General features: G+C 44.4%; 1 protein-coding gene across 2 annotated transcripts; it reads right to left on the bottom strand.

Annotated features, from left to right (window-relative positions):
• Positions 1–2848: 2848 nt before the first annotated feature.
• On the bottom strand, positions 2849–26344 carry zgc:171775 (STKc_p38 domain-containing protein). 2 transcript variants are annotated; one of them, XM_007890255.2, is made up of 12 exons: positions 26135–26344; positions 22163–22292; positions 21363–21421; positions 17999–18110; positions 13918–13947; positions 12283–12330; positions 11549–11663; positions 7544–7615; positions 6420–6499; positions 5589–5667; positions 4272–4445; positions 2849–3497 (listed from the first exon to the last, which is right to left on the bottom strand). In XM_007890255.2, exons 1-12 carry the CDS (start codon positions 26251–26253, stop codon positions 3436–3438), a joined length of 1080 nt encoding a protein of 359 aa, XP_007888446.1. In that variant the 5' UTR covers positions 26254–26344; the 3' UTR covers positions 2849–3435. The 2 variants fall into 2 exon arrangements, with proteins under 2 accessions (XP_007888446.1, XP_007888447.1); XM_007890256.2 differs by lacking the exon at positions 13918–13947.
• Positions 26345–27322: the final 978 nt, after the last annotated feature.

Here is a 27322-nt window from a genome sequence, read left to right as displayed (position 1 = left end):
AATGGGATTTCTTTTGGCACCAATCCAGATAGTTTCACCTGTCTATGTCTGAGACTGCGCTGTGCAAATTGGCTACCACGAATGCTGACAAATACACAGTCACTACACCTGAGCGTAACCACTGTGATGTTTTTTGAGCTGCTTCAGTTACAGGCGGTAGATTAAATGCAAGCATTATCATCAGGGTGTTAACTGCATTATATCTGGGTAATAATAGCAATAACTCTTATATTTGGTACTGTGCCTTTCAAGTCAGGACATCTCAAAGCGCTTCACAAGATTTACTGTAAAGTGGATAGACTCATTTTTGTAGGTGATCACGGTTCACTGAGTTACTAATGCTACCTTGGCCTGGTTACCAATCCTTGCCTCTCCTTTCCTATAGTTCAGGACTATTATTTTAGTGCATGGTCATTCTCTGATCCTTACCTCTCTGCCTCAGTCAAATGCTGAGTTAGCCAATCCCAATTGAAAGTGCCCCCTGAGTTAGGAAAAATAAAGCAATTGGCCTGGTTACCTGCTCTTGATAGCTACTCAGATCTTGACAGGAAAGTGGGAATGTTTCCTGAGCACAGGGTTACATGTGCATTCATTTCATGCCAGAAAGGAGGTGGGGGCTAATGTATAGTCCTAGCAGAATGTGCTGAGTGTTATATATCACATTTAACCCTTTGTGTTTACTTTCAGCAGCTTGTAGCCAGCATTCACAGAGTTACCTTGTTAGTGTTATGTATCGTAAGCACTTTCTCATTCTTCTGAGTAAAACTGCTTTGACAGTCAAATGCTGAGTTAGCTGATCCCAATTGAAAGTGCCCCCTGGGTTAAGAAAGATAAAGCAAATGGATTCATTTCATGCCAGGAAGGGGGTGGGGGCTAATTTATAGTGCTTTGTGTGGAGGGATATGCACGGGTGTGTTCAGAGATCTGTGGAGGGAGGGGATCCATACACAGCAGGTTTGTACAGAGATAATAAAACAATGATTCTTGCATTTGAAGTAGCAACTTATCAGATCGTTGAGATGTCTCAAAGTGCTTCTCAAGATTTACTGCGAAGTGGATATTTTTATATGAAGGGGGCAGCCAATTTTGCTCACAGCATTGCGCCACAGACAACCATGAAATCAATGACCAACTTTATTTGGGGGATATAATATATTTATAATGGGAGAAACTCCCGTCTTTTTTCAAATTGTGCCATATCCACCTTTAATGTTCACCTGAAACCTGACGGGACCTCAGGTTAACATCTCATCCAAAACATGGCACCTCTGACAATTTAGTAATCTCCCAGCACTGCACTAAAATGTCAGCCTGGAGTCCCGACATGGAGTTGGAACCCACAACCTTCTGAGTCGGAGGCTAAAGTGTTACTGACCGAGCCAGGCTGACATCAGGGATGGGATAATGGGGTGTGTGCACTGAGATCTGCGGAGGGATTTCCACGTATCTGCTCAGTGCTCCCTGTTGTCTGCGCGTGAAGTGCAATAAGATTAATCCTACGTGAAAAGCGCAAGTTGTGCACAATTACAATGGAGCCCTCTCATGGAATAATGTGGTAACGCATGTGGCAGGAGCTTCCCTGAGGAAGAGGAGAGGTATCCAGGAAACTGTTCACATCCCCCCTCCCACCTCCACACACATCCACACACAACTGGTGTGTTTGTGTGTGTGGGGGGTAGACACCCACCATTACACAAGTCAGAAATGTGAAATAAGGCCATCTGATCCTTGTCATTGTGATCACAAGTATCAGATGCAATTCCTTTAGTTTCATCTAAAATCTCAGAAAGCTGTTTCACACTTGTCCAGTTTCCCCTGTTGAAATGACCCAGTTGCTTACCCCAGAAAACTGGACAAGTATCTGAGCAGTTAAATGAGGCAAAATAATTCTTGCATTTGATAAAGGAGTCCTGTAGCTCTGGTTAAAGCGCTCGCCTCACAAACGATCGACCTGGGCTCGATTCCCAGCAGGGTGAAACGTTGGGCATGTTTCCTTACTCCACACGCCTGTTTACATAGCAGTAAGTAGGACCCAGTTGTTAGTTGATTGGCAGATTGCTTTTCCGGGTGTAATAATTCCTTCAAAAATAAGAATACATTTTTCATTGAATCCACAACTGTTTGTGGGACACTGCTGTGCACAATTGGCTGCTGTATTTCACCCACAAAATAGACAGTCAAATCACTTGACAGTATATTCTGTGAAGCACTTTGAGATGTCTTGAAGATATAAGGTGCTATATCAAATGCAAGTATTATATTGTTAAAGCTCTTAGAATGTCACAGTGAGGTGTTTACTGGGCAGTGACTATTTTGTAGGTGAATGCAACATCCAATTAGGTTTTTTTTGGTCAGCAGGGGTCTGACACACGTGGAATTGGAGTTCAGCTCCAAGAAGACTCCCTACACCCTTCTCTTTTCAAATGCCACCATTGCAGATGGGACCTCCGTTTAAAATCTTATATGGAACAAAAAGACACAGGAAGGGGGAGATTGGCAGGGGAAATTTGCAGAAAGAATTGCAGAAAGCGAAGTGGCTGAAAGCTTGCTCACTAATGGTGAGGTGGAGTATATAGTGCAGCCAGCCTGCCTTGTCAGCAGGACTTGGGGGCCAGATCAGTCACAAGTGGCAGAGATTCTTCCCACTCAGCTTCTGATAACCCTGCAAACCAAATGTGAAAGGTGCTGTATAAATATAAAATTACATTGTGTATCCATATTAACTTTCAAGAAGAAACTAGAGAGATATCTAACAATAAGCAATTTGCAGAGTTTTGGGGTGAGGTGATTGAGTGGGAAGGCAGATAAATGGATGAGTTCAGCTTGTGAAGGATGACTGACTATAAACTAATCTCCAAATGTTTATTAAAGTTGGTTGCAGCACCAGAACATATAACATGACCATAATACAGGACACAGGCAGAGCAGTTACTGAAGGAAAGAGGAAGCAATTCCTGGAGTCAGTTACATCCTCAAATGTTACAGGTGTGGCCGCTCGTACCAGATACAAACCTTTCCCATCAGTGGCTGTACTGATGGGTTGTGGCTGGTTACTACAGGTGAAGATTGAGCTGATGTTATTACAAACTTTACGTCCTTTGCGCTCATTGATCCAAGTGTGCATACAGTCAGACAGTTTACTGTGTTTTGCTCACAATCACTGCTTTGTTAAATACAATACAAGCTTGTGACACTGGCTGTGTGGTGTAGAGAGTTACACCAATGGCTGTGTGTGTGTAGAGAGTTACACACTTGCTGTGTGGTGTTGAGAGTTACACCAATGGCTGTGTGTGTGTGTAGAGAGTTACACCGATGGCTGTGTTTGTGTGTGTAGAGAGAGTTACACACTGGCTGTGTCTGTGTAGAATCTGGAATGAATGAGGAAGCCCTGCCCATCACTAGCACTCCTCACGTCACACAGGTAAACTCAGCCCATCAGGTTGCCATTTGTCTGGGATTCCCGGGGTCAAAGGTTGTGATCTCCAGGTGAAGAAGACCTACAATACAAAAGCTCAGCTTTAAAAGTGGAAATGCAAGTTTACAATAAAATGCCCATTATGGCAGTTCAGGCTTGCTACACAGCTCAAATCAAGCCTGGATCCTGTACCAGTTGAATGCTCCTAGCAATTTGCTGGCGGCTGTGAACATCCAACCTGTGGCCAAACACAGACTTAGATTTCAAATTAACATTACAATACCATCAAAAAGCCATTTATCTGTTTTTTTCAGATCGGGCAGCCACGAGTTATGTGTTATCAGGCTATCTCTACCAGCTGCAAAAGAACTTCTGGACTCAGGTAGAGGGAAGAGACAACCTCTGGGCCAGTGACTATAATAATAATCCTTGCATTGGATATAACGCCTTCGCACATCGTCATAGTGTCTTAAAACGCTTCACAGTAAAGTGGAGTGACTAATTTCTGGGTGAAATGTGGCAGCCAGTTTGTGCAGAGCAATGGCCCACATACAGCCATGGAGTGAGTGACCAGTTTTATTTGAGGGATTGTTGGCCAGGACACCGGGATAGAGAAACTCCCTTCTTTTTTTAAATAGCGCTGTGGGTTCTTTAACGTCTACCTGAACAAGCAGACAGGACATTGGTTTAACATCTCATCCAAAGGACAAGATGTTAAACCATATAGAGGGGGGTGACCAGTGACCATAGAGAACCTGCTGTTTACATGGTGTTTACTGGATCAAGCTGCCTGTCTACACAGCACATGGACACCAGGCAGGGGTGGAATTCCTTTGAATTGATTCCTGCTACTTACTTTTCCAGTCCTCCACATTCAGGTTCAGACTCTCGAAGGAATCATCGTAGGGTTCGGCTACGGGCTCACTGTCGGGATCATGGTGCTCGCTCAGGTACACGTGGGCCAGTGCATCGCTTGCCGTTACTCTCTTGTCAGGATCCAGATGCAACATTTTTTCCAGCAGATCCACAGCTGGAGGGAGGGACAAAGGGAGTGAATGTGGGAGGAAGGGAGGGAATGAGTGAGCGAGGTAAAGAGGAAGGGAGGGAGACTCAAGGTCAGGTAAGTCATTCGTGGGCACCCCAGCTCTGGATACACATCAGGGATCTGAACTCCATAAAATGTCCTGCAGTTTCTCCCTTTGTCGACATTAACACTTTTCCCACTTACCTTTGATAATGGTTCTCTCCATTTCATAATATTAATCATTAAATAATAATCCTGCCAAAGCACAATGTAGGCCCTAAGAGTGGCCTCTGTTTTCTTTCAAATTAACATTTAATATTTATTTCCTCTGGTTAATACAGCAAAGAGGGATTGGGTAGAAATTGGGCAGAGGCTCTTCCTCATCAGGTCATCCATTGAAATAAATACAGTGAACTCCTGAAAATGTGTCACTCCAAGGGAAAAGGGCTCAGTGATGAGTTATCTAAGGGAGGAGACAACCTTTGGGTTACACTGACCAGTGGTTATAATAACAATATTAATCCTTGCATTTGATATAGCGCCTTATCATGTCATTGTGCTTTATCATCTCAAAGCGCTTCATAGGTTATATTGTAAAATGGATTATATATGTATTTTGTTGGCGAAATGCATAGCTATTTGCACACAGCAATGTCCCACAAACATTCATGGGTTGAGTAAAAAATTTTTAAAAAGTGGATATTTATCCGCAAATCAAATGACAACATGTTCCTACTTACTGCTAGTTAAACAGAGGCGTATGGCGTAAGAGAATTTGCCTATGGTTTTGCCCTGCCTGGGAATCAAATCCGGTTCCTCTCGTTTGTGAGGTCAGTGCGCTAACCAATCCGCTATGGGATTCCACTTGTAGTATATTGCAAAGCACAGTATACTCTTTTCATTGTGAGTTGACAGCTTCTTTTGCCTGATGCTTTTCACCATCAGCAAACTGGTCAAGGTTAATATCCCACTCATTGTGCTCACTCTCCTAACTGCAGCCAGCACTGAGCACAGGGCAGTTGACTGGAAAGGAGACGAGGAACAGATGGAGCTGACAGTCAGTCACTGACTCTTCCTCCACCACTGCTCACTGTCTGTTACCTGCCCTCCCCCCCCACCCCCACCCGACATACATACAATCCCCCATACCTTGCTTTTTCATTGTGGGGAACACCTGCTGAAAATGTTTTTTCTCCCGCGGGGGCAGGGCACTGATGTAGTCTCTGGCCTGTGCAGGAGGCGTGAATGAGAGATGTTCAGCCACAATCATGGTTACTCAGCAACAGTGCAGCAAAACACCAGTGTCAGTCAGTCCGGGGGCCACGGGCGGGAGGTGGGAGGGGCGCAGCAGTGTGGCAGTGAGCGAATGACTCAGGTTACTGTAGCTTTAAGTATCTAACACAGGTAAGCTGGGTCTCCTTGGAGCTGAACTGGCAATGGAATGTCAGAATCAAGCCAGTCCTCTGTGGCGGTCTCTAATCCAGTTCCTGAGCCGGGCAGGTCCGCAGTATTCCAGGGCACTGCTGATCACAGCACAGATGGCCATCTGGCTCATCGGCAGGACCTGCAAGGGCAGACCAGTCACTGAGGGCAGGGACTCTTCACACTCCGCTCCTGTTAAGTCTGTAAGCCAAAGCCCTAAAGGTTAGGTGGTCCCAGCTGGACAAGCAGCAGCAAAGCTTGCCAGACAGTGCTATTTGGCAAGATATGCAGTTTTAGCTGATTAAAACTCCAGCAGCTACCCCAGAGCACACACTGGGGTCCCTAAGCCTTGGCTCTTGCCAACCTGTGCCTAATACTTTCTGAAATTAGGTAAGCAGGATGCGTCCCTCCAGGAAGAGAATGTGTATTCCATTCCAAAATTTATCTCTAGAATTTCTGTGTAGGTGGGATGAATGAAATTCTCAGTTTGGTTTGGATATTCTTAAGCATTGTGATGGGTTTCTGCATGTGTCAGACACCCGGCTGAGTTATACATACATCCTTGCTCTGCATCTTGTCAATGAGGTATTGTGGCGGCTTCCCCGTCACATCCAAGATCTTTTTCAGCTGATCAAAATCTGTAGAGGAGAGTTAAGGATGCCTCACTCACTATGTGCTGGCCATTGAGCACATTTGTTAAGTAAGCAGGTGGTCACCCCCTTACAGGCCGCTCATATCCCCAGAGCCTAGCTCTCAGCTGGTCTGCAAGCCAGAGCCAGATAATAAATTGAGGTTTTCAATTAATAATGAATAATATTTATAATCCTTGCATTCGATATAGCGCCTTATCACGTCGTTGCAATGTCTCAAAGCGCTTCACAGAATATATTGTAAAGTGCATTGACCATATATTTTGTGGGCAAAACAGGGAAGGTGGAAGGAATCCAATGGTGCAAGAAGGGGCATAGACATCTCAAAGCGTTTCACAGAATTTATTATAAAGTGCAGTGACTGTATTTTATGGGTGAAACACTGCATAGCAATGTCCCACAAACATCCATGGAGTGAGTGACCAATTTTATTTTGGGGGATTGTTGGCCAGGACACCAGGAGAATCTCCCTTCTCTTTCCGAATAGTGCCACGGGATCTTTAACGTCCACCTGAAACAGGTAGATGGGACTTCGGTTTAAACATCCCATTTTAAGGATATACTTCCAATAATGCTGCACTTCCCCCAGCTCTGCATTGAAGAGCCAGCTTAGACTATGTGATTCCAAGTCCTGACGTTGCGCTTGAACCCACAGCCTTCTGACTCAGAGTTGGAAGTGCTAGCAGACTTAGGAATAGAGAGCTGGAATGTGGAGCAGTCTAACTTCAGTGAGTTCCTAGCATTCTTCGAACACACTGAGGGCTAGCAGCACCACAAACACCACAGATAATGGTTCGTGATGAGCAATGTTTCCGGTGGAGATGGTTGGGGTTGACTTGTGGATGAGCCTTTTGAAAGTGAAATGAATCAGCTCCTGGTTTCAGTATAACTTGAATCAAACATTTTGGTTTTGAAAGAGAAGGAGCAGCTCCCATCATTGGGCTACACTCTGAGAGCGCTCACTCAACATGGAAGGAATCTTGCTGAAAGGAACTTTAAGGGACGACCGTTGCTACTATTACGAAAGGATACGGTCAGATCCTGGGAAGAGAACCCGGCTAGTGGCCATCTCAGCCAGGATGCATCCCACCGACCAGATGTCCACTGCAAGAGAAGGGAGGAGTTACTCAATGTAAAGTCACTCAACGTAATAAACTCAACCCAAACCTGCTGGAGATTAGTCTGCAGTTAGATAAGTGCTGTACACTGTCCAGCGCCTTGGGACGTCCTCCCGACGTGAAAGATTACAAATATAATCTCGTTGTTGTTGCATTCTCACACATTACACAATTCCACTGGACACTAAGCGATGCCCATGGCTAGTGATTTTCCGGAATGTGGACACATTTGAAACATCTCATCTTGGAACCTAAGAAGACCTCATTTACCTTCCCCTCCACCCACCCCCACCTCCAAAGGATAGTAATTAGTTGGTCAAAACACAAAATAGTGGTGGAAATCTGAAACAAAAATGGAAGTCGCTGGGAACACTCAGCAGGTCAGGCAGCATCTATGGAGAAAGGGAAGTGAGTCAACGTTGATTCACTTTCTCCATAGATGCTGCCTGACCTGCTGAGTGTTCCCAGCGATTTCTGTCATTAGTTGGTCATTTGACAGTCTAAGGGCCAGTTTAAGCCTTTGTGTCCATACCACCGTGGAGAGAGATTAACGCAGGAGGCAGTAATTGCACACCAAAGATCTAGATTGTTACATAGGAATTACAAATACAAATGTATATTTATACAATGCTTTTCATGTTGTGAGGATGTCCCAAGAGCCCTATCGTGGCACCCGAGCTGAAGGTGAGGGTTGAGATTGTGGGAGCAGAGAGGACTACAGTACAGAAACAGGCCATTCACCCATCAGGTCTGTGCTATTCCTCCTCTTCAAACTGCTCTCTGTTCCTTTTAACAACAATTTACTGACTGCTTGAACTCTGTTTTTTGGCTGAGAATTCCATGTTCTCAGAAAGAAATATTTTCTCCCCTCCCCTTTAATTCTATTTCAAATAATCTTAAATCCTCTCACTGACTCGCTAACCTGTCTTGATAATCTGGTACTGTTCAGCCTATCACAACTTTAATATTCTCACACCATATTATTCTCAGCCTGAGTGCAAAATGTCAACTCCAGTGCAAAAGAGACTTTCAGATTCTTAGTAATATAAAAGTAACCCTTGTATTTGATAGAACGCCTTCAGGAAGACATCTCAAAGCACTTCACAGGATTTTACCGTATTTTTAGGTGAATGTCAGTTTGTGCCACAGAAAGCCATGGAGTGAAAGACCAATTTTATTTGGGGGATTGTTGGCCAGGATACTAGGAGAGAAAAACTCCCTTCTCTTTTCAAATAGTGCTAATGGGATCTTTAATGTTCACCTGAAAAGGGACCTTCGTTTAATTTCATATCCAAAGAACAGGACCTCCAACAATGCAGCATACCCCCAGCACTGCATTGGAGCATCAGCTTAGCCAAAATATGTGATGGAAGTCCAGACATGGGGCTTGAATCTACAACCTTCTGACTTTGAGACGAGAGCTCTACCATCGCACCAGGCTGGCACATAAACAGAGGAATGTGCAGCAGCAGAAAACCCATCCCAAAATTCTAAACACCAGCCGCTCCTGATCTCTGGTACCTTCTCTGCTAAACTATCTACCTGGATGGCAGCTGAGATGGTAGCTGGAGGGCATTAATTTCAGATCATCAATAAAGGGAGAGGTTGGAGAATGTTTGTACGCTGAGCATTAGGAAGTGGAATGCAGTAAAAAAAACAGTGGTTGAAGCAGAATGCATAAAAGCTTTGAATCCAGGTCTCAGCAACAATAGATGGCTGCAAATGAAGAGATCACAAAAACCTGGACTGGTTTTGTTGGCCACTATTTTGAAATCATTAATTTTGGTTCCGTCTAACTTGTCATATGAGGAATTAGCCTCCTCCCCACATTACCCCCCACCACCCCCACCCGTCACTACTGCATTCTGGTGATTCACTGTTTATGGAACACAGCACCTCGGGCGTTGCAGCATCAGCCTCCACGGCTGCACACTCAACCTCACTAAGCCAGTCAGGAACCTGGGTATCTTGTTTGACCCTGAACTGTCCTTTCTTCCCCACATCCGCGCCATGACCGGCACTGCCTACCACCACCTCCGCAACATTGCCAGATTCCACCACTGCCTCATTCCCTCAGGCTGCTGAAACCCTCACCCATGCATTTGTCACCTCAAGGCTTGAATACGGGAACTCCCTCCTCATCGGCCTTCCCAACTCTTCCCTTCACAAGCTGCAGATCATCCAAAACTCTGCAGCTCGTGTACTCTCATGCACCAGGTTCCGTGATCCCATCACTCCCACCCTCACCCGACTCCACTGGCTCCCCATCCCCCAGAGGATCGAGTTCAGATCCTCGTCCTCACCTTTAAGGCCATCCATGGCCTTGCCCCCTCCTATCTCTCTGACCTGCTGACTCCCTAACAACCTGCCCACTCCCTCCGTTCAGCGGGCTCCGGCCTGCGCCATGTCTCCCGCCCGACCCGCCCTGCCATCGGTAGCCGGGCTTTCAGCCTCTCTGCCTCACACTCTGGAACTCCACCCCAAGGTCCCTTCGCCTCGCTTCCTCCCTTGCCTCCTTCAAGGCTGGTCTCAAGACCCTTTTGTTCGACCGTGCCTTTGGTCTGCCTCCCACCTCTCCCCTTACCTCACCCCTACCCACCCCTCCCCCATGCTCAGGGCTCGACACCTAACTGTTCAGCACTTTGGGATGTCCTCCTGATGTGAAAGGTGCTCTATAAATGTAATTTTGTTGTTTTTGTTGTTGCTGTGTATAAACTGGCTGCCGTGTTTCACCCACAATACACATGACACCATTTTACGGCATATCCTGTGAAGCGCTTTGAGATGCCTTGGCTACGTGATAAGGTGCTATAACTAATAAAAATAATCCTTGCATTTGATATGGCGCCTTATCACTTCGTTGAGACGTCTCAAAGTGCTTCACAGAATATACCGTAAAGTGAATTGACTGTATATTTTGTGGGCGAAACGCAGCAGCCAATTGCACACATCAAGGATTATTATTTTATTAGTTTACATCCCAGAAATGTGACATCATTCTCTCCTCATCCAAATTCCAACCATCTCATTACTGTTTATGGGATCTCAAACAATCATCTGATCGAAATTCCACCCGTCTAGATTTACTTTACTAATGTAGCGTTTTGGAGCATCTAAATTTTGAATACTTAACTTTGAAGTTGGTTTCCTGTAGCTCTCAAAATAGAATTTGGAGAAAACTGGCTTCAAAATAAACAGAGGAAATCCAGAGCCAGGGGAGTTTCCTTCAACCAGTGTCCTGGCCAACAATCACCAATAAGAGATTGATGGGGCAGATTAATTTTGTGTTGTATGAGCTGTCGTGTTTGCCACCATAATAACATTAATTTCCAATTCATCTCTTTTTTAAAAAAACTTGAAAAGCGCTACTACATGAATCTGTGTAAACGTGCTTTCTCAAACTATGTCTGCCTCAGTCGGTAGCACTCTCGCCCCAAAGTTTGAATTGAGTCAGAAGGTTTCGAGTTTGTGCTAGGACTTGCATATAATCCAGGCTCACACTTCAGCAGAGCTGGGGGGCCGGGGAGAGGGAAGAGTTTCTGTCCTTCAGATTAGATGTTAAACTGAGGTCCCGCTTGCCTGTTCAGGAGGATGTTAAAGATTCCACGGCACTATTCGAAAGAAAAAGAGAGTTTCTCTCACTGCGCTGACCAATAATTCCATGGATAAAACTGGTCATTCACTTCATGACTGTTTCTGGGACATTACTGGGACACCACGTACACCCACAAACAATAATTATAATAATAATCCTTGCTTTTGATATCACATCATTGAGACATCTCAAAGCGCTTTACAGAATATACTGTAAAATGAATTGACTGCATATTTTGTGGGCGAAACACAGCAGCCAATTGCACACAGCAGTGTCCCACAAACAGTTGTGGATTGAGTGACCTTTGAAATATCAGACCCCCACCTGCATGGGTGTAGTGCATCCAGTTGAGAATAACCTCAGGGGACCTGTACCAGCGGGTGACAACATAGCCTGTCATCTCGGCCTCTGTGTGACGTGCCAATCCAAAGTCTAAGATCTGCAAACAAATTAAAGAACTGATTCTCAGAATGTTGTAAAAGCTTACAATATCACAGCATATCTCCCATCCTGAGCCTTGACAATAGTACAGACTAGCAGAATCCCCAATTACAGTTCCTTTTATGGAATTATTGAAACAAGTATTCCAAAGACCGAGGTCAAGGAAGCTAGCATAGTAATGTTTGGCAGGTGGACAGGAGACACCAGCCAATTACAGAATAGAATGTTACTTAATTCACAAATTTGCAATTTTCTTAAAGTCTGTTCCTTGTGCTAATTAGTGGAGTCCTGTAGCTCAGTGGTTAGAGCATTTGCCTCGCAAGCGAGACATGGGTTTGATTCCCGGCAGGATGAAATGTTGGGCAAGTTTCCTTACTCCACATGCCTCTGTTTACCTAGCAGTAAGTAGGAACCCGGTTGTTAGTGGATTGGTGGATCGCTTTTCTGGGAGTAAAAATTCCTTCAAAAAAAAATTGGTCACTTCAATCCATGATTGGGTTTCTGTTGTTGTTGTAGTTAAAGCGTTGTTGTTGTTGTTGTAGTTAAAGCTCATAGCTAAAACCCAAGCTTCCCATTGGCTTGATGATGTCCAGACAGTGGGGGAGATGGATGCCTACCTTTAATTCACAATTCTGGTTCACGGCCAGATTACCAGGTTTCAGATCCTGCAAGAAAGAAAAAAAATGTCAATGCAACAATTTTACTCATTTTTAATTTAGGGCACCAGAAGTCTGAAATTCCATTTAATCTTAGTCTGTAAGCCATTTTGCCCATAGATTTAAGATCGTACAATATTGCGGAAAATTCTTAAATGCAATTATAATTTGGAAGNTTTTTTGCGACAGTTAAAATTAACCAGTTTCTAAATTAATCCTTGTATTTGATATAGCGCCTTATCACGTCTTCGAAGCATCTCAAAGCACTTCACAGAATATACTGTAAAGTGAATTGACTGTATATTTTGTTGGCGAAACGCGGCAGCCAATTTCGCACAGCAGTGTCCCACAAACAGTCATGAAGTGAGTGACCAATCATATTTGAGGGATTGTTGGCCAGAACACAGAAAAAAACTCCCTTCTATTTTTGAAAAGTGCCACAGGATTTTCTAAAGTACACCTGAACAGGCAGATAGGACTTCATTTTAAAATCTCATCTGAAGGATGGCACCTCTGACATTGCAGAGCACCACCCAGCACTACACTGGAGAGTCATGCTAGACTAAGACTGAATTTAAGCATTTTCCACAGTTCTGCACAATCATACGTTTAGGACAAAATATTGTCCATCCTTCAGATGAGATGTTAAACCAAGGCCCTCTCTGCCTGTTCAGTTGGACATTAAAGATCTAATGGCACTATTCAAAAGAGAAGGGATTTTCTCTTTCCCAGTGTCCTGGCCCTCAAAACAAAATAAAATACTCACTCCATGGTTGTTTGTGGGACACTGTTGTGCGCAACTCGCTGCTATGTTTCGCCCACAAAATACAGTCTTTTTTACACTACATCCTGTGAAGACTTTGAGACATCTCGCTGATGTGAAAGGCGCTCTATCAAATGCAAGGATTATTATTATAATAATAGCCAACTCCTCCCTCCATAGTTTGCAGATCATCCAGAATTCTGCAGTCTGTGTCCTCTCCTGCACCAGGCTCCACGACCCTATCACCCCCATCCTTGCCCGACTCAACTGGCTTCCCATCACACATGGGATACAGTTCAAGATCCTGGTCCTCACTTTCAAAGCCCTCCATGGCCTTGCTTCCCACTACCTCTGTGACTTCTTAACCCCCTACTAACCTGCCCACTCCCTCCGCTCAGCGGGCTCCAGCCTGCTTTATGCCCCCACCATTGCCGGGCAGGCCTTCAGCCACTCTGGAACTTCATCCCGCAGTTCCTTCGCATCGCTCTCACCCTCCCTTGCCTCCTTCAAGACCTCTTTGACCGTGTCTTCATCACCCTCCTTCCCCCCCTGCCCTCCACCCTTCTCAATCCCGCCCCCTAGCTCGAGTCCGAAACACTGATTATCCAGCGCCTTGGGACGTCCTCCCAACGTGAAAGGCGCAATACAAATGTAATATTTGTTGTTGTTGTGATGGTTTGTCATCTTAGGCTGCAACATTTCTCCTTCCCTTGTCCCTCCAAACCCCACTCCTCCCACCCCAACAAACACACTCCTCCTCCCTCATTCCCTCCAACCAGATTACAGATACTTTACACACATTGGGTAAACAGTGATGACAGAGCATGTCTTACCCTGTGCACAATCCCAGCAGAGTGGATGTACTGTGGGAGAAACCAGACACAGGATCAGTGAGTATCATCACAGTAGCTCACACACCAACACAAAAGTGACTATAGATCGAGGGCAACGGTCAGCAGCTACAGCTTGGAATGCCATTGAGTGAACCTCACATCACACAGGCACCACTGAATCATGTGGACAAATGAGGATGGATTCCATGTAGGAAAGGCTCTGTACCAAATACAAGCATTATAAGACCAGGGGAAATCTTCTGCTCCTCTTAGTTCTCCACCCCAAACCAGTACACACAGAATTGGGTGGGGAGCTGGAATGCTGTCGCTGTACTAATGAGACTATCTTTGTTTATGCAAATACTGGGCAAGATTAGAGAACCATAGTGTCCTGCTATTGGTGGGCTTTCTGATCCGACATGGACATCGATGATCATTTTTATTACGCAACCTGCAACTTGTCTCCAAACCAAACTACTGAGAGTTTCACTCTGGAATTGTCCCCGTTTCCAGAATGGAATATGCACCTCTTTCCTGGAGCTCGTCACTGCAGTAAAGAATGATTGATAACAAAAACAACAACTTGGATTTATATGGCGCCCTCCACTCTGGACGGAGTCTCAGAGCGCTTCACAATAATGGATCCCGGGGCCGAGCAACTTTACAACACAGAAGAAGGCCATTCAGCCCATTTTAGCTTAATCCCTGTTGAAGCTCTACTCAACTTCCCCTGCTAACTTCTTACATTAATAATTCAATTTGATACAATGCCTTATAAGAACATAAGGATTTGCTAGTCAAAAGAAGACCAAGGTCCATCCAGTTTGGCTTCAACCATCCTGGCAGTCACTTGCACATGTCATGTCCCAGACTAAATATTAAGCGCTATATCAAATGCAAGGATTATTATTATTATTATCCTGAGATATTATTTCCTAACAGAAATCTATCTAATTTGTTTTTGAAAGAATCAACACTTTCTGCTTCCACCGCCTTCCTAAGGAGCCCGTTCCATACATTTTATTACTTTTTCACTGAAGTAGTAATCCTGCAGATTTGTTCTGACTTTAACCCCCTTCAATTGCAGGCCATTTCATTATTTTATTAAAATCTCAAAGCACTTCATAAGATCTACTCTAAAGTTTAATGTAAAGTGTTAAGCGTAGTGATTCCGTATTTATAGGTGAATGTCAATTTACGCACAGCAATGTACCCCAAATAACCATGTTTAGACCACATTTGGAGTATTATGTTCATGTCGCCCAGATCTTGAGGGGTCCTAATAGAGATGTTTAAAATTATAAAAGGGTTTGATAAAGTTAGCGTAATATAATAATAATCCTAGCATTTGATGTAGCGGCTTTTCACCTCTTCGAGACGTCTCAAAGCGCTTCACTGAATATACTGTAAAGTGAATTGACTGTATATTTTGTAGGCAAAATGCAGCAGCCAATTGTGCACAGCAGTGTTCCACAAAGAGTCGTGGATTGAGTGACAAAATTATTGTTAATACATTTCTTGAAGGGATCGTTATCCCAGAAAAGTGATCCACCAATCGACTAACAACTGGGTTCCTACTTACTGCAAGGTAAACAGGAGCAGTGAGTAAGGAAACTTGCCCATTGTTTTGCCCTGCCCAGGAATCAAACCGCTTGCGAGGCGAGTGCTCTAACCACTAAGCTGCAGGACTCCACATAATAGGCTGCCCTTGTTGGGTAGTGAGTAACCAAGGGACACAACCTTCTGACTCAGAGGCAAGAATGCTGCCATGAGTTCAGAGTAAGTAATTCTGCTGACTGTTAATTCAAGCTCTACGTCAGGATGTTGGGCTCGTTGTCTATGCTGACACTCCAGTACAGTGCTGAGGGAACTGAGGTCTTCTTTGCTCGTTCAGATGGATTAAAGATCACACTATTCATAAAGAGGCCCTGTCTGTTTGTTCAGGTGGACATTAAAGATCTCATAGCACAAGTCAAAAAGAAGAGTTTCTCCTGGTGTCCTGGCCAAGATTCCCCTAGATAAAATTGGCCATTCACTCATGGCTCTTTGTGGGACTTTGCTGTGTGGGAATTAGTTGTTCATGCTTACCTTCAAATACAGTAATTGCACCGCATAGCAATTTCCCTGTGAAGCACTTGCTGACATTTCAACATAATAATAATAATCCTTGCATTTGATATAGCGCTTTTCACATCTTCCAGAACGCAGCAGCCAATTGCCCACAGCAATGTCCCACAAACAGTGCTCTTGTGGAGTCCTGTAGCTCAGTGGTTAGAGCACTCACTTTGCAAGCAGGAGACCTGAGTTCAATTCCAGACAGGGCGAAACCTTGGGCAAGTTTCATTACTCCACACGCCTAATAATAATCCCTTCAAAAAAACAAAGCAATAATAAATTGGTCATTTTCAATCCATGACTGTTTGTGGGACATTGCTGTGCGCAATTGTCTGCCGCGTTCGCCCACAAATATACAGTCAATTCACTTTACAGTATATTCTGTGAAGCACTTTGAGACATCGAGAAGACGTGAAAAGCGCTATATCAAATGCAAGGATTATTATTATTATTATTATAACCACTGAGCTACAGGACTCCGAACATATAGTATCAAATGCAAGGATTCTTCTTCTTGTTGCATACAGCATTTAGTTTCTCGTTAAGAACATAAGAATTTGCTGGTGATAGAAGACCAAGGTCCATTTAGTTCGCCTTCCATCATCCTGGCTGTCGCTTGGCATGTCGTAACCCAAACTATATGCTGATTCCTGAGATATTATTTTCTAGCAGAAATGTATCTAATTTGTTCTTGAAACAAACAATATTTTCTGCTTACACTGTCTCCCTAGCAGTTTACTACTCACTCACTGAAGTAGTGTCTTCACAGAATTGTTCTGAATTTACCCCCCTTCAATCGCAGGCCGTATCCTCTGGTTCTATTGTTCAGTACAGATAAAACAGCTTATCATTATCTCGTCCTTTCAGAATCTTAAAGACCATAACCATATCGCCCCTCAACCTCCTCTTCTCCCGTGTGAACATGCCCAGTTTATTACCTAATTGCTCCTCATAGTCCAGTCCCTCCAGCCCCTCAATCATGTTGGTTGCCCTCCTCTGTATCCTCTCAATCACCGCAATATCCTTTTTATATTGCAGTGACCAGAACTGCACACAGTATTCCAAGTGTGGTCTCACCAGTGATTTATAAATTGCCAGGTTACCCCACTATTTCAGCTTAATATTGCACTTTTAATACAACCCAGCATCTGGTTTGCCTTCCACACTGCTACCAAGCACTGTTGCGATAACTTCCATTTATTGTCAATCAGAAGACCCTCAGATCCTTATAATTTTCCATACAGATTATTTTCTTCCCATTTAAATAAAAGTCCGTTGCTTTTTGTTCCCACGTGATGCACTTTGCATTTCTCAACATTGAATTTCATCTGCCATCGATCTGCCCAATTCCAAGTATGTTCAGGTCCTCCTGTAACCTATCCTGTTCATCTTTGCAGTCTACCACCTACATTAGCTTTGTGTCATCTGCAAATTTAGCCACTGTGCTTGTGACTCCTAGCTCCAGATCATTTATGAAGATGTTAAATAAAAGAGGTCCCAAAACAGACCCCTGTGGAACTCCACTGGTAACATTTTCCCAGCCTGAAGTACCACTACCCTTTGGGTTCTACTGCTCAGCCAGTTATGCATCCATTGCAAGTTACGTCCACTGATTCCAGCTTTCTTTATTTTCAGCACCAGCCTTTCATGAGGAACTATATCGAAGGCCTGACGGAATTCCAGAAATACAACATCCACTGCCTTACCCTTATCAAGCTCCTTTGTCAAATAGGCAAAGAAAACCAGTAAATTAGTTTGTCAGGAGCTCCCTTTCATGAACCCATATTGGCTATCTTTTATTATTTTATTACTTTTTAATTTTTTTTAACATTTTATTACGTTCACAAACACTAGCTCCAACCCCACCTTTGTGCGGGTCCTGGTCAGATTTGAATACACGGCACTCAAACCTTTATCCCATCTGTCCATTCTTCCCTATTTACCTCTTACAACTCCTCTTGCTCACCTTGAGACCCCGGAGGATTTGGTACAGGAAGAAAACCATCACGTTCTCAGTCAGTTTCTCTTTCTTCATGATGTGTTTGAGATCCCGAGCGACGAAGGGCATCACCATGTAACTGTGAAGAGAGAAAGAGGGGTTTGAGTCTTCATTCAGCAATTTGTCTTTGGGTCAGAAGGTTGTGGGTTCGAACCCCACCTCAGAACTTTGAGCTCACATCCAAGCTGTTTGATGCTGTTTAAGGAGGTGCTGCACTGTCTTGACGTGCCATCCTTCAGACCAGACGTCTGTCCGACCGTCCGTCCGTCGATCGGTCGGTCTGTCTGTCTGTTCAGGTGGACATTAAGATCTCGCAACACAATTCACCGAGGGACATCGAATCATATTATAATGTAGAAGGAGGCCATTGGTCCATTGAATCTACACTGGCTTAATCAATCCCACTGCACTGTTCTATACACCTTCATGCCCTTATCCTTTATATACTTGCCCACATACCTCTTGAAATCCACAATGAATTCTGTCTCTACCACCTCTGCTTGGCAGGAAGTTTCACATCCCAACAACTCTCTGTGTGAAAGAATTTCTCCCAAGCTCTCTTGTGACTATCTCATATCTGTGTCCACTAGTCACTAACTCACATGGAAATACTTCTCCCTGCTCACCCTGTCGAAACCCCTCATCATTGTATCCACCTCTATTAGGTCCCCTCTCAATGGTAATATCTTCTGAAAACGTGGCAGCACACAACATTCCACAAATAGCCATGAAGCACTTTGCAAACACTAGCCTGGCTACCCTGCGTGAAGGTGCTATATAAATGCAAGTTGTTGTTGTTGAAGTAAATGATCAATATTATTTGGGGGATTGTTGGCCAGGACACCAGGAGAAAAGAAACTCCCTTCTCTTTGCCAAAAGTGCCGTGGGATGTTTTACGTCCACCTGAACAGGCAGATGGGACTCGGTTTAATATCTCATCAAAAAAAACAATAATAAATTGGTCATTTTCAATCCACCACTTTTTGTGGGACACCGCTGTGTGCAATTGGCTGCCGCATTTCGCCCCACAAATATACAGTTAATTCGCTTTACTGTATATTCTGTGAAGCACTTTGAGACATCGAGAAGACGTGAAAAGCGCTATATCAAATGTAAGGATTATTATTATTATCAGAAAGACAGCACCTCCAGCAATACAACACACACCAAGCACTGCACTGGGGTGTCAGTCAAGGCTGTGAGCTAAAAGTCCCCACATGGGACTTGAACCCACAGTTTTCTGACTCAGAGACGAGAGTGTTACCAGACTGACACCCAAACTGTAGAAGGGAAAGAGAGTCAGATTCCTTCAGTAGAGGAGACAGGGAGGAGATTTTATATGAAAATATTTCTGGACTTATTTCAGGCATGTTCAGGCCTGTGGTGCACATATCCGCCCAGGAATTTCAGTGTGACCTCTGTTCTGCCACTGTCCCAGCCTTTACCCAAATACTCACATTCCCACAAATATTCAAATCAGGTTATTTAAATATCCCATTTTCCTGGCCAACAAATTGCCACATAAAACTGATTGATCACTTCAGCACTGATGGTGAGACATTGCTGTGTGCAAATTGGCTGCCATGTTTGCCTATGAAAACACATAGTTACTACACTTTGCAGTAAATCCTGTGAAACGCTTTGAGACGTCCCCCATCAAATGCAAGGATTAATATTATTATTATCTGTTTCTCACACTCACACAGCTCATACTCACTCTGCTCACACTCACGTGGCTCACCCTCACCCCGTTCACTCTTTCCCCGCTCACTACCCCTCCCTCCCGCAATCTCTCAGTCTCACTCAGAGCAAGTTCGGACAGAGTCTCGGAGGTGAGTAGGATTGACAGGGAGCCTCTACCAACTCACCCAGCCCCCAGCTCCTGTGAAACCTGCACATTCCTGTTAGAAATGGCGATCACATAGCTCACAGCCTGGGGCAATGAGTACCTCAGCCCCACATTCCAGGCCCCCCTTGCTCTCTCACGCATTCTGATTTTGTTTATAGGTGTGTGTGTGTGTCCATGTTTCAATGTGTGTGTATATATATATAATTCACACACACACACACACATATTTATATAGTTGTTTGTACGGATGGAAATGTTCCCGTGTCAGGAATCCTGCTTCCTGCTTACCCAATTCCAGAGAGTACTGGCACAGGCTTGAGGACCCCTGAGTCTGCGTTGGGGTACTGCTAGAGTCTAACCACCTACAACCACACAGCTTGACATTGATATCACTGTCTGCCAAGCTTTCCTTCTGCTCATCCAGCTAGGACCACCTACTCATTAGGGCTTTGACTTGCAGGGTTAACAGGAGCTGAGTAGGGAGAGTCCCTGCCCCCAGTGACTAGTCTAACCTTCTAAATCCTGCTGATGAGTCAGGCTGGCTATGCTGATACCAGCAGTGTCCTGACCCACCTGGCTCAGGAACTGGACTAGCGATCACCACAGAGCGTGGACTCAATTCCAACATTTAACTACAACAACATGTACAGTACTTATAACAACATTTATGTATAGCGATTCATGTAGGATAATCTCACATACCCCAAGGAAGATAGTTAAATTAATCAATTTTCATAGCCTCAATAACCCTTCCTGGTTACCTGTTCCTGTTAGTAATTAATCTTTCTAGAGAAATCTTCCTGATGTTTGTCTGAAATTGCCCTTCAGACTCTCTGTGCTCTCTTATCCCGGAGACTAGGTGTATCTGGTGTATTGTTCTGGGTTTATTCTCTCAATCTCTGGCAATAGAGGAAATTGTGTTCTATCTGCAGAATATGTGTTAGGTCAGGATATTAAGGGACATGGGGCAAGGGCAGGTAATTGAACTTGAGGTACAGATCAGCCATGATCTTATAGAATGGTGGAACAGGCTCGAGGGGCTAAATGGCCTCCTCCTGTTTCTATGTTTCTAATAGAACCCAGCATCCTGTTTGCCTGGTTTACTGCGGCCTCACACTGTTTTGACACAGTGGGTGGGTGGATAGGTATGTATGTTCACACGTGCAAGTCTGTGGTTGTGTGTGTATAGGGCTGTGTGGGTATGTACATTGAAACATGCACACACATGCACACACCAATAAACAAAATCATAGTGTGTGAGGGAGCAAGGCGGTCCTGAAGCGAGGGGGCTGTGTGTACAGGTGTGCGTGTCGGGGCTGTGTGTGTGGATTGCGTGTGCGGGTCTGTGTGTGTGTGTTTGTGCATGTCTGGGGCTGTGTGAGTTTGTGTGTGCGTGGGGCTGTGTGGTGTGTGTGTGTGTTTGTTTATGCGTGGCAGGGTTGTGTAATCTTGGAGCACGGCCCATGTTCCGCGTGTACTCACAAGCTCTGGAACGCCTTCAAAGAGTCATCTGGCGTGAAGACATTCAGCAAACTGATGACCTGTGGGGGAGGGAAGATAATAATAATACTTGCATTTGATGTAGCGCTTTATCGTGTCGTTGAGACGTCTCAAAGCGCTTCACAGGATATACTGTAAAGTGAGTTCAAGTGTTCTGGGACACTACCTTGTGTGAGGTGCGTTATGTAAATGCAAGTTGTTGTTATTATTGTTGGATTAATTGTGTATTTTGTACGTGAACTGTGGCAGCCAATTGCACACAACAGTGTCCCACAAACAGTCGTAGATTGAAAGACTGGACTTTTTTTGAGGGATTATTTCCCCCAGAAAGTGATCCGCCAAATGACTAACAACTGGGTTCCTACTTACTGCTTGGTAAACAGAGGCGTGTGGAGTAAGGAATCTTGCCTAAGGTTTTGCCCATATCAGGAATCGAACCCGGGTTCTCTCGCTTGCCAGGCGAGCAGCTAACCAAAACGCAATAGGCTCCAGATGGTGAGACCAAAAGAGAAACCCACCTCTGTGCTGTGCTGGGCTGTGATGGGCTGGATTGTGCTGGGCTGTACTAGGTTGTGTTGTGCAGGGCTGTGTTGTGCTGGGCTGTGCTATGCAGGGCTGTGCTGTGCAGGGCTGTGCTGTGCTGGGCGGTACTGTGTTGAGGTGCGCTGTGTTGGGCTGTGCTATGCAGGCCTGGGCTGCGCTGTGTTGGGCTGTGCTGCTCTGGTGTGCGCTGTGTTGGGCTGCGCTACATTGGGCTGCGCTGTGATGGGGACGTGGCTCACGTTCTCCTGTGTGATGTGCTTGAGGAGCCGGAGCTCCCGGTACGCCCGCTTGGCGTGGAGCAGCGACTGGAATGGTCGGTGCAGCTTCTTCACAGCCACCTTCTCCCCCGTCTTCCTGTCCACGGCCGAACTGTAGGGAGTGAGAGCGAGAGGGTCAGGGGGGAGGGGTAGGGAGCGGTGGAGAGGGGCAAGGAGGGGAGGGGCCTAGTGGGGCGAGAAGGGGTGTGGAGGGGCAAAGAGGAACGGGGATGGATAGGGAGGGGCAGGGAGGGGATCTCTAATGTCTACTGAATTAAATGATAAAGGTAATTATTATACAATTAATTTGAATTGACAAGTTGGCTTCAGTTTAAAACAGAAGTGACAAATATGTTACAACAGGCCATATCTAGACCCATTGATGCCAAAACTGGGATCAAAAATCTGTGTTCGAAGTTTCACACATATTAATTCTTAATAATGATCCTTACAAATCCATAATAATCCTTAATAATTAATGCTTATCATAATCCTTATATTAATAATATTCCTTATTGATAATAACAATCTTCACATTTGATAGACAATAGAAAAATTACATTTGTATAGCATCTTTCAAGTCAGGAGGACCTTTCCAAGTGTTTCACAGGTTTACCATAAAGTTTGCATATTATGTAGGTGAACGTGGCAGCTAATTTGCACACAGCAATGACCCACAAACAGCCATGAAGTGAATGATCAGTTTTATCTGGGGGATTGTGGCCAGGACACCGGGAGAAAATCTCTTTTTGAATTGTTGCTATGAAATCTTTAATGTCCACCTGAACAGGCAGATGGGATCTCAGTTGAACGTTTCAACAGAAGGACGGCCGTGAGGAGTCTTGTAGTGAAATGGTTAGCACACTCGCCTCGCAAGCCAGAGAACATGGGTTTGATTCCCAGCAGGGCGAAACCTTAGGCAAATTTCCTTCCTCTGCACACCTCTGGTTACCTAGCAGCGAGTAAGAACCCAGTTGTTAGTCGATTGGCGGATTGCTTTCTGGAGGTAATAATCCCTCAAAAAAGATAATAATGACTGTTTGTGGGACACTGCTGTGTTCAATTGGCTGCCGTGTTGCTCCCACTAAATACACACTCAATTCACTTTACAGTATATCCTGTGAAGCGCTTTGAAGATTATTATTATTTATGTATTATTCCAACAATCTATCTCTGGAATTTCCATGTGTATGGAATTCTCAGTTTGGTTTGGATATTCTTAAGCATAGGGATGAGTTGCTGCATGTGTCAGATACCCAGCTGACAAAGGATATCCCACCAAACATTCACATCTCGTCTCGTTAAGTCTGCGTTAATCAATGTTGTGTTTCCAGTAGCTATTGAGTAGCAATATTTATACTGTTGCCATAAATTGAAAAATATTCAATCAACAACAATATATTTGGTTGACCGACCAAAAGATTGTCCACTGGTGTTTATGCAGTGATGGTTTGGTGTTGCCCAGTGTGTGACCACTCTCCCATCTCCCATTTCCCATCCAGATCCTCTAGTGCTGACTGTCCGGTTTACCTCGTGTTTACATGAATTGAATTTCCTTCCCAGTGTTTCCGACTTTATAATAATAATAATCATTGCATTTGATATAGCACCTTATCATATCATCAAAGCGCTTCACAGGATATACGCCCCGATCCAAAGCTCTTGGAGATGTTTCAAAGACGTGATAAGGTGCTATATCAAATGCAAGGGTGATTATTACTATTATTATTATTATTAAGTATATATGTGTGTGCATGTGGCTCAGTCTCACACACATATAAAACAACAATAACTTGCATATGGGAGCACTCAATATATGCTTAATATATATTAATATATTAATTTAATTTATATTAATATATTAAGAACATAAGAACATAAGAATTAGGAGTAGGCCATTCGGCCCTTCGTGCCTGCTCCGCCATTCAATAAGATCATGGCTGATGTTCTCACCTAACTCTGACATTTCAACATAATAATAATAATAATCCTTGCATTTGATATAGCGCTTTTCACGTCTTCCAGACGTCCCAAAGCGCTTCACAGAATATACTGTAAAGTGAATTGACTGTATATTTGTGGGCGAACGCGGCAGCCAATTGCACACAGCAATGTCCCACAAACAGTCATGGATTGAAAATGACCAATTTATTATTGTTTTGTTTTTTGGAGGGATTATTATTAGGCGTGTGGAGTAAAGAAACTTGCCCTGCCTGGAGTTGAACTCAGGTCTCTCACTTGCAAAGCAAGTGCTCTTGTGGAGTCCTGTAGCTCAGTGGTTAGAGCACTCGCTTTGCAAGTGAGAGACCTGGGTTCAATTCCAGGCAGAGGGCGAAACCTTGGGCAAGTTTCCTTACTCCACACAGAGCCTAATAATAATCCCTCCAAAACCAAAAACAATAATAAATTGGTCATTTTCAATCTACGACTGTTTGTGGGACATTGCTGTGCGCAATTGGCTGCCGCGTTCGCCCACAAATATACAGTCAATTCACTTTACAGTGTGTTCTGTGAAGCGCTTTGGGACGTCCTCCCGACGTGAAAAGCACTATATCAAATGCAAGGATTATTATTATTATTATTACCTGCCATATCCCCATATCCCCTAATCCCTCTATTTTTTAAGAATCTATCAGTCTCAGCCTTGAAAATGTTCAAGGACTGAGCATCTACAGCCTTCTGGGGTAGTGAATTCCATAAGTTCACTGCCCTCTGAGTGAAGAAATGTTTCCTCAACTCTGTTCTAAGAGGCTGACCCTTAATTTTAAGACTGTGACCCTGGTTATAGATTCTCCTACTGGGGAAACAGTCCCTCTGTGTCTACTTTATCAGCCCTTTAAGAATCTTGTAAGTTTCAATAAGATCCCCCCAATTCTTCTGTACTCTAGAGAATATAGCCCTAGTTTATTCAGCCTATCCTCATAGGTCAGTCCCCTCATCCCAGGAACTAACCGAGTGAATCTACGCTGCACCCCCTCTAGGGCAAGTATCCCCTTTTTTAAATAAGGAGATCAAAACTGCACACAATACTTCAGGTGCGGTCTCACCAAAGCCCTATACAGTTGCAGGAAGACTTCCCTACTCTTATATTCTAAACCTTTCGAAATGAACGCTAGCATGCCGTTCGCCTTCTTAGTTGCTGCTGCACCTGCAAACTAACTTTTTGGGACTGGTGTACAAGCACACCATATTAATATAACAGGCTCTGGCTCCACATCCCCTGACCCACCCGCCCCACCATTGGCGGGAGAGCCTTCAGCCACTCTGCCCCCAACCTCTGGAATTCCATCCCCCAGTCACTCCGCCTCGCCCCCTCCTTAGCCTCCTTCAGGTCCCGCCTCAAGACTCTCCTCTTCAACCATGCCATCGGCCACCCCCCTTCCCCTCCCCTCTCTTCTCCCCCCCTGACCCCAGCTCAGCTCTGAAATGCCATACTCTGTCCAGCGCTTTGGGACATCCGCCCGATGTGAAAGGTGCTATACAAATGTAATCTTGTTGTTGTTAATATATACTATATAATATATGCTTAATAATGATAGGCTTTCCCCTCAGTTATCTCCACATTTGCCCCCGCCTGGCTGGGCTGTGGCTCTCTGTGCAGAGGGAGGCTGGGACACTAGTTTTGCTGATTTTCACACGGCAGTTTCTTTCCCAGGATGGTGCACCAAGAGGCAAGTCCCAACTCTTATCGCTTTATAAAGTCATTTTACGTTTACTCCCTCCCACATACACACACTTTGTTTCTTCTTGTGTTTTTTGCATTCCTGGATCAGAATACACCATATCACTTACTCACTGATTTGATCGCATTAAAATTCTGCAAGAATTTGACTGCCTGAACAATAAGCCCTCTGACTCTCTCCAGCCTGCACTCTGCTCTGCTGTTGTGTTGTGCTGTGTTGGCTGCCTTGTTCTCTCTCTCTCTCTGTCCCTCTCACTCACTCACTCACTCACCACACGCTCCCGTATGCCCCCGATCCGATGGGAGTCAGGTTGGTGTATCTCTCCAGCACTTCCCAAGTCGTTGTGTTGATGTCTTGCTTGTAAAATCCTTTCCTCCCTGGAGTCCCCATGTCCCCACTTTGCTCTCTCTCTGGTTTACCTGGCGACTGTGATTTACAGCCTCAGGTAAATATCACCTGGTCCATTTCACAGGCTCAGCCCCGCCCCCGCCAGCCTCCAGGGGGAGAGAGTTTGCTCAGAGCCTGAGCCATAAATACGCAAATCATCAGGACAGCAAGCAGCTCCGCCACCGAGAGGCCACTACATGGTATTTACCAAGAAGAGATTGTCAATGCTCAGTTATTCCGGGGAGATGGGATTAATAAAATAAAATATCTATATTTTGGTCAGCTGGTTGGCTGAGACATGCGGAAACCCATCACTGTGCTTAAAAGTATCCAAACCAAACTAAGATTCCATGCTTCCCACCTAAACATAGAAATTCCAGAAATTGGTTAATAATACTAATACTAGATAATATGAATAATATTAAAATTAGTACTTTTTAATATTGGGTAAGCAGGATGCATCCTTCCGGGGAGAGAGTGTGCATTCCATTCTAAAGATCTATCTCTGGAATTTCTATATATAGATGAGATACATTGAATTCTCAGTTTGGTTTGGATACTTGCCTCACAAGCGAGAGAACCTGGGTTCGATCGCTGGGGGGAGGGCAAAACTTTAAGACAAGTTTCCTTACTCCACATGCCTCTATTTACCTAGCAGTAAGTAGGAACCCGTTGTTAGTCGATTGAGTCCTGTAGTTCAGTGGTTAGAGCACTCGCCTTGCAAGTGAGATACTTGGGTTTAATTCCAGGCAGGGCAAAACCTTGGGAAAGTTTCCTTACTCCACACACCTGATAATAATCCCTCCAAAAAAAAATTGGTCATTTTCAATCAACGACTGTTTGTGGGACACCTCTGTGCGCAATTGGCTGCTGCGTTTTGCCCACAAATATACAGTCAACACTTTACAGCATATTCTGTGAAATTCTATATCAAATGCAAGGATTATTATTTATTATTATTATTGGCAGATCCCTTTCCGGGGGTAATACTCAATCCACTACTGTTTGTGGGACATTTCTGTCACGTTTCACCCACAAAATATAGTCACACCGTTTTACAGTATATCCTGTG

Source organism: Callorhinchus milii, unplaced genomic scaffold (assembly GCF_018977255.1).
Source record: "Callorhinchus milii isolate IMCB2004 unplaced genomic scaffold, IMCB_Cmil_1.0 Scaffold12, whole genome shotgun sequence".
In the NCBI taxonomy this organism is placed as follows: Eukaryota; Metazoa; Chordata; class Chondrichthyes; order Chimaeriformes; family Callorhinchidae; genus Callorhinchus; species Callorhinchus milii.
This window is presented reverse-complemented; position numbering and strand designations above follow the sequence as displayed.